The 8492-nt window shown below is 37.7% G+C and overlaps 1 protein-coding gene across 1 annotated transcript in view; it reads left to right on the top strand.

The window, feature by feature from the left end:
- Nucleotides 1-8492, top strand: part of WDR26 (WD repeat domain 26) — a 50869-nt gene that overhangs the window by 27308 nt on the left and 15069 nt on the right. The window contains exons 8-9 of the mRNA XM_023513895.1: nucleotides 5180-5367; nucleotides 7419-7434. Coding sequence (XP_023369663.1) covers nucleotides 5180-5367; nucleotides 7419-7434 — 204 coding nt within the window. The remainder of the gene's footprint in view (nucleotides 1-5179; nucleotides 5368-7418; nucleotides 7435-8492) is intronic.

Genomic DNA, 8492 nt, shown 5'->3' with positions numbered 1-8492 from the left:
AAAAAAAAAAAAAAAAAAGAATCTTCCTTCATTAAGCCAGTATTTATAAGCATGTTCTATAGCCCAGGTCTTTGCTATAGACACACTGAACACATGATAATTATTGTAATCATTCTGTAATGAGAGGTATGGAAGTTCATAGGTGAGATCCTACTGGAACTGAAAAGATAAGGAATGTAAGAAAAGTAAGTCTTAGGAGAAGTAAAGAATTAGGCAGAATTAGCTAGAAATGGTCCTGGGGTGAAATAGAAAAAATACAGCTTGGCCTTTGGGTGTTTGGGGAAAGAGTTTTTGGTAACTTGGGGTTAAGGTTAATTAAGTTACTAGCATCCAGATCAAGGAAGATCTTTCGTATATTTTGCTAAAGCAGAATGAAATATACCTAAGGTGACCAGACATCCTCTTTTGGCGGAACATTCCTGATTTTTAACAATTTGCCCTGGGTCTCGCAGCGTTTTAAAAAAGTCCCAATTTTTGGAACGAATGTATGACAAGCTAGGGAAGGGCGGGACAACAGGAAGGGAATATACGGTTTTTGGCTACTGAAAGGTTAATGTAACTCCATTTGGAAATGAAAAGGCTAATGTAAACTCCCTACTCCCCTCCTGGGCAAGGTCACCCAGGTGGGACCTACTCAGGAGCCCTACTCCTTTGAGCCACAGGTGCCGCCCTATACATAATTTTTTTTAATGTATTACATTTGTAAATTGTACTTATGTTGAAATTTAAAATATATATATTACAATACTATTTTTGCATTCTATGAAAATTTCTGTTGCTCCGTATACACCAAATTTTTAAATTTTTAAGTAAGAACCCCGCCCTCCCCCCCATCAATGGCGTCTCGCTTTACCAATGTTAAAATCTGGTCACCTTAAATATACGCTACAGGTAAAGGGCTATTGTTTCCAGGTTAGCTTAGGTAATGCAGAGTTGATGTTTGCATCATAATCTGAAATAGATAAAAGTTGTATTTATTTTTTGAGACAGGGTCTTGCTCTGTCACCCACGCTGGAGTGCAATTGCATGATCATAGCTTACTGCAGTTTCAAATTCATGGGTTCAAAGGATCCTCCTCCCCAGCCTCCCTAGTAGCTGGGACTATAAGCACGCACCACCAAGCTTGGGTGATTCCCTGTTGTTGCTGAACAAGGTCTTACTCCGTTGCCCAGGCTAGAATGCTGCCAGGTCACATCAGCTTAGCTCACAGCAACCTCAAACTTTTGGGTTCAAGTGATCCTCCTGCCTTAGCCTCCCAAATAACTGAGACTACAGGCACTCACCACAACGCCTGACTAGCTTTTCTATTTTTACGTAGTAGAGCCTGGGTCTTGCTCTTGCTCAGGCTGGTCTCAGACTTCTGAGCTCACGTGATCCTCCTGTGTTGTCCTCCTAGAGTTCTGGGATTACAGGTGTGAACTACTGTACCAGCCTATAGAGCAGTGGTTCTCAGCCTTCTTAATGCCTCCTAATACTGCAAACATTTAATATAGTCCCTCATGTTGTGGTGATCCCCAACCATAAAATTATTTTCATTGCTACTTCCTAACTGTAACTGTGCTACTGTTATGAATCGTAGTGTAAATATCTGATATGCAGGATGTATTTTAATGTTACAAAGGGGTTGCAACTCACATGTTGAGAACTGCTGCTGTAAAGGTTTTTAGAGACCATAATTTTTAGTACATGTACTGTAGTGAGTCCCCTTGGACTATTTAACCCTTTTGATAGGATCATATTTTTGTTATATCAAATACTGTTTATAAAAATTCTAAGACGGTATGTGTTCTTTTTGAACATGTTATGTTTGTATGTATTATTTAATGGGTAGAAAAAAGTGGTGGCTCACACTGGTAACCCCAGCACTGAAAGACGAGGCAGGAGGATCTCTTGAGACGAGGAGTTTGAGACCAGCCTGGGCAACATAGCAAGACCCCGTATCTACAAAAAATAAGAAAAATCAACTGGGTGTGGTGGTGCACACTTGTAGTCCTAGTTACTTGGGAGGCTGAGGCAGGAGGAATTCTTAATCCCAGGAGTTTGAGGCTACTATTAGCTATGAGTGTGTGCCACTGCTCTCTAGGCAAGGCAACAGAGCAAAACCCTGTCTCAAAAAAAAAGAAGTAGTAGAAAGACTGCATAAGAGAGTCTTCATATGGTATAATTTCATGATCTATTTTCTTTTAATAATACTTTTTTGCATCTTTGCCCCCAAAATGAATCTTACCCATTGCCCCCAGAAATTCATGTAGACTCCACAAACATGGTATTTCGACTTTGAAAGAATTAATGTAAAGGCACTATACTTGGGAAGACATATGTTATCATAATAATATCTTTGTTTTCAACTTTTATAGGATTTTTTTAAGTTGAAATGCATGAAACAAGTAGTTTTAAAGTTAGATATTTCTAAATACATTTCGTCTTCAGTTTAGGAGCCTGTTTTTGTGTTGATCTGGAATACAAGATCTAGGCCTTCATTACGACAGTGGGGCTCCATTTGTTGTCTGTGGTGAACATATCTCGCTCTTAATTCTGTAAACTTCTCTTCTCTTTCTCAATAAACTTTGTTTAAAAAAAAATAGAATACACGATCTGTGAATGAAAGTTTGTTCCTGGAAGATCTTGAACTAGTTCAAGAAAAGAAAAATTCACAAAGATTTGACTAGTTTGATAAATTGTGTATGCTGGTTTTAACCCAGTGATACTATTGATCTAATACAGATACCTCATGCCTGTTCTCCCATTCTGAAAGAAAAATCAGAAGTACTTACATTGTTAACTATTTAATTTTGTCAAAACAATGAACACGAACTAGATTATTTTATGGATGATAAACTTAGAGCACAGTGTGGGGTCTGTGTACGTTAAACACAATCCATTTCTCAGTGACATTTCTAGGGGGAATCTCCAAGGTAATTTTATCAGAGTAGGTCCAGACTTGTTTCTCACAGCTTATAGGTCATCACCATTGGAATTTCTTTTGCCCTTGGAGCAAAGCTAAACTCAGTCTTTAGACTGAAGCCTAAAACTTACTGTTTCTTTCTACCTGTTTTTTTCTGACCTAAGTCTTAACTCCTCTGTTAACATCCATTGACACCCTCTAAACCTGAAATCTGGAGGTTATCTTTGAACATTTCTTACTACATTCTGTTGTGTTACTTTTATCTCCAAAGTACCTTTTGATATGACCTCTTTCAGTCACTTAACTTCAGGGCCTCATTTCTAGGAAACTAACTTAACTACGGCTTCTGCATTGACTAGTACAAATTTCCTTACCCTGTGTGTCTTCCTTCTGATTCATTTTCCACATTGTTATCCTAGTTTTCTCCCTAGAACCAAATATCACTGTATAGGTCACATATGTAATATATATAGAATGTTTTCTCTAGTTTAGAATTTTTAAGTGGCTTTTCACCCACAGGATAACATTTGACCCCTTATCCTAAAACAAATATGTCAACTCTTCCAGCCTAGTCACTTGCTGTCAACATTTACATTTTACAGTTCAGCCTGCGTTGCCTACAGTATGGGCTTTAGAGTTAGGCAGGCCAGATTCAAATCCCCACAGGCTTGTTTTTAATCTTTTTATACCTCTTTTTCCTTCCCAATAATACAGAGGAGAGAGTAATAACCTACCTCTTAGATTTATAAGAGTTAAATGATTGTTCATTAATAGCACTAATATTGATTAGCATTAAGTAAGTCATGGCTTTGGTGGTGAGAATGCAGAATGGTACAACCACTTGGAAAACAGTTTGGCAGTTCCTCAAACTGTAAAACAGAGTTAGCATATGACCTAGAAATTCCACTGTGTATATAGCCAAGAGAAATAAAAGCATATGTTCATGTAAAAACTCGTACATATTCATAGCAGCATTATTCATAAGTGCCAAAAAAGTAGAAACAATCCAAATGTTCATCAACTGATGAATGGATGAGCAAAATACAGTGTATCTATAAAATGGTGTATTACTCATCACTAAAAAGGAATGAAATACTGATACATTCTACGACATGGATGAACCCTGGAAACATTATGCTAAGTAGAAGAAGCCAGTTAACAAGTATCATGTAAACTTCCATTTATATGAAATGATGTGAATAGACAAATCCATAGAGACAGGAAATAGTGTTTGCCAGTCTGCAAGAAGGGAGGATGAGGACTGCTAATTGGTATGGGGCTTCTTTTGGAGATGATGAAGATGTTCCAAAATAAGATAGTAGTGATACTTGTACAACTCTGAATATACTAAAACCACTGAATCGTACATTTTAAAAGTATGAATTTTATGTAAGTTATATCTCAATATGGTTGTTAAAAATAAGAGGTAAGCCGGGTGCAGTCCTAGCCCTCTGGGAGGCGTAAGTAGATGGATTGCCTGAGCTCTGGAGTTCTAGACCAGCCTGAGCAAGAGCAAGACCCCGTCTCTAAAATAGCCAGGCGTTGTGGCAAGCAGGTATAGCCCCAGCTACTTGGAAGACTGAAGCAAGACAATTACTTGAGCCCAGGAGTCTGAAGTTGCTGTGAGCTATGACACCATAGCACTCTACCGAAGGTGACAAAATGAGACTTTGTGTCAAAATAAATAAATAAGTAAAAATAGTTCTTATTATATACATTTGTTTTCAGTTCCTTTGAAAGCTTCCTAAAGGCAAATTCTGTGTCATCTTTAAATATTTTCATCCAGCACATGATACCTTGTATATAGTAGATTATTTTTTGTTTTGTTTTTGAGACGAAGTCTCACTTTGTCGCTCTCAGTAGAGTGCTGTGGCATCATATCTCCTAGCAACCTCACACTCTTGATCCTCTTGCCTTAGCCTCCCAAGTAACTGGGACTATAAGCACCCGACACAACACCCAGCTATTTTTAGAGATAAGGTCTCATTCTGGCTCAGGCTGGTCTCAAACCTATGAACTCAGGCAGTCCACCCACCTTGGCCTCCCAGAGTGCTAGGATTACAGGCATGAGCCACCTCACCCAGCCGTGTATAGTAGCTTCTTAGTAGATATTGCAGTATGAATAAGTCTTTCTGAAGCAGTCTGTTAGAGCTTAAGTGAGGGGGGGAAATGGTGTGAAAGTTTCCTCAGATTGTATTATCAAAGTACATCTTTGCAGTTATCTATGTTCTTGTAGAGATAGAATTTAACTGAGTTGTCTGTTTTCCCTCCTAGGATACACACCTGCTAAAACTGCTTAAAACATTAGAGGGACATGCTTATGGTGTTTCTTACATTGCATGGAGTCCAGATGACAACTATCTTGTTGCATGTGGCCCAGATGACTGCTCTGAGCTTTGGCTTTGGAATGTACAAGTGAGTGAGTTCCATCCTTGGTTCAGCCTTTTTAGTACAGCAAAGTTGTAATGCTTATATTCATTATAACTTTATCCTTGGTTTATAGAACAGATCCATTTGTCCTAAATTACTATGATGTATTTCTGAGAAAAGATAGCTTTGAGTGGAACCCAGGTCTTCAGATTTAAAATATAAATATAATGCTAAATAATAGTTTTTGAAAGAATGATCAGTGAGCATTTTCAGGATATTTTGCTTTGTCTTATGGAACTTTTTACTATTTACTGCAATGTCTCAAAAATGATTTTGTGTTTGTTTCAGTTTTGCAATTCTAAACTTAAGCCTTCAATTGTAAAATATTGGTATTAAACCAAATTTTCCATTTTAATAATAGCAGATGTACCATCTCCTTACCTATATTGGATATTCTTTTTTCTTTTTTTGAGACAGAGTCTCACTAAAGCCCTCAGTAGAGTGCCATGGTGTCACAGCTCATAGCAACCTCAAACACTTGGGCTCAAGCAATTCCCTTGCCTCAGCCTCCCAAGTAGCTGAGTCTACAGGCGCCTGCCATAATGCCCAGCTATTTTTTGGTTGTAGAGGTCATTGTTGTTTTTAGCAGACCTGGGCTGGGTTTGAACCCGCCAGCCCCTGTGCATGTGGACGGCACCATAGACACTGAGCTACAGTGAGCTACAGGCACCAAGTTTATATTTGATATCCTAAGGAAGCCTTTTATTTTCTGGAGACAGAGTCTCAAGCTGTCGCCATGGGTGGAGTGCTGTAGCATCATAGCTCACAGCAACCTCATCATACTCTTGGGCTCAGTTTTTCTATTTTTAGTAGAGACAGAGTCTTACTTTTGCTCAGGCTGGTCTCGAACTCCTGAGCTCAAGCAGTCTATCCGCCTTGGCCTCCCAGAGTGCTAGGATTACAGACTTGAGCCACTGTGCCTGGCCTCTAAGCAAGCTTGATGAAACTAAATCATGTTCCCAGTACTTATTTTTAAGGGCTTTATTACTATTCTAAATGAAAACTTGAATTTTCTCCAGAGTCCCAATTTAGGAAAATTCAGCATTAGGTTCAGTCCATCATTTTGCAGATCATGTTTTAGAAATCCTATAGTTAACGATTTTTTAAAATTTCCATACATAAGCTGACTGGTTAGGTGATTTTTGTTTTGTTTTGTTTTGTTTTGTTTTTAATAGAGACAGAGTCTTACTTTATTGCCCTCGGTAGAGTGCCATGGCGTCACACAGCTCACAACTTCCAACTCCTGGGCTTAGGTGATTCTCTTGCCTCAGCCTCCCAAGTAGCTAGGACTACTGACGCCTACCACAATGCCTGGCTGTTTTGTTGTTGTTGTTTTTGTTACAGTTTGGCCAGGGTCAAGTTTGAACCCACCACCCTCAGTATATGGGGCCAGCGCCCTACTCACTGAGCCACAGGCACCGCCCCGGTTGTTGCTGTTTTTTTAACCTCTAGGCAAAGGAATGGTCCTGGCTCTCTTTGGGGTATAAAAAAATATAATTTGGGGGGAGAGATAAAAAACAGATCTGGGATTAAGCTGTGATGATGCCTGGCCAGTTGGTGATGTGCTTGTGATTAGATTCAGGGAGGTGGCAAAACACACAATAGAATAGATAGCTTTTAATAAAACAGAGCTTTTCAGTAAATCTGACCTAAAAGATGGAAGAAATTTTTTTTCCATCAAAGCTCTTTTTTTCCTCCATTGGGAGTAAGTATGCAGTCTTAATCCTATAATAGAGGTTTAATTTGTAGTGTCTGTATATGCCTTTGAGTCAGTTTTGAATTTCTGACCAGTTAAACTGTTCTGACATAACTATTATTTTATGCAATAAATATTTTATGTATTCTGAAAGGGTGATCTTTAAACCAGTTTTCAAATTATTTCCGCATGTTTTTAGGTAGGATTCTAGTAAATAATCTAGTAACCTCACCTACTTACTATTTAGAGTGCAACAGAAGAAAAGACCCATTTCTACCTTCAGCATTAATATTAGTTAGTGTGTTAGTATATTTGTGAATAGAAGAGGCCAAGAATTTAGCTGTCAAATGTATATTGTGCTTCTAAATGTTAACTATTTATATCTAGCAAGTCAAAAGAGCAAGTAGGTGAAAGTTGTTAAAAATTTGCAGGAAGGATTTAGATCACTAACTTTTTTTTTTTTTTTGTCAACGTAAGGCAGACATCGGGGTTTATGTTTTTGTACCCTCTTTGCTTTTATACTACTTGGTCCCATTTTCTAATCATTCCCTTTGTTTTTACTCTTTATATTTACTTTTGATTACCCATTTCTCACAGGAAAATTATGCCCATGTACTTTTTATTATATCAAGGGCAGCTATTATCTCTCAGATCCTGTTTCTAATCCATGAACAAAATGGAGTCAAGACTAGATTAAATGGTATGTGTATACCTTCTAAGTTGAATAACTTAGAAAATGTAACAAGAGGGTATCTAAGGGTTTAACCACTAAGTATTCTAGTTTAGTTGGAAATGCTGTAGAATGACCATGGTAAATAGTAGAAGGGTTCCTCTTTCTATTACTTTTAATTAAAATAAGATTACATATCAGAAAAATAATTTTCTCTATTCCCATCTTCCCTACTGTATTGTGAACATTTGAATGTGAAACTTAAGATCATTAGACTGCTTTTGTAAGGGCATAGTTTTTCTAGCCATTAAGCCATGTTCTTAAGTAATTACTAATTCCATTAACTGCAGCTTTAGAATAAAATTTATAAAGAAGTTTGGACTGGGGAAGTAGAATTTCAGAAAGCATAGATATGTAGTGTTGGGATTTTCATCTTCTTGCTTGGGGAAAATTACATAAAACTACAGTTTTAGTTTTATAAATGTAATTGATTAAGAGATTTATTGGAGTTTATCTCATCATATGTACACTTTGAGTCACCTGTCAGACATTATTCATCTCCTGTTTTTCTTCAAGTCCTAAATTTCTCTTCTGAGTGCCATTTCTCTAATTAAAAATACCAAACTCTGGTCCCAGCTACTTGGGAGGCTCAAGAGAATGACTTGAGCCCAATTGAGGTTATTGTGAGCTATGATACCACAGCACTCTACCAAGGGCAACAAAGTGAGACTCTGTCTCAAAAAAAAAAAAAGTCAAACTCACCTGATATCCTAGTTACTGTATTTTTTTAG

The sequence above is a fragment of the Otolemur garnettii genome, unplaced genomic scaffold (genome assembly GCF_000181295.1).
Source record: "Otolemur garnettii isolate 467f Iridium unplaced genomic scaffold, OtoGar3 scaffold00045, whole genome shotgun sequence".
In the NCBI taxonomy this organism is placed as follows: Eukaryota; Metazoa; Chordata; class Mammalia; order Primates; family Galagidae; genus Otolemur; species Otolemur garnettii.
This window is presented reverse-complemented; position numbering and strand designations above follow the sequence as displayed.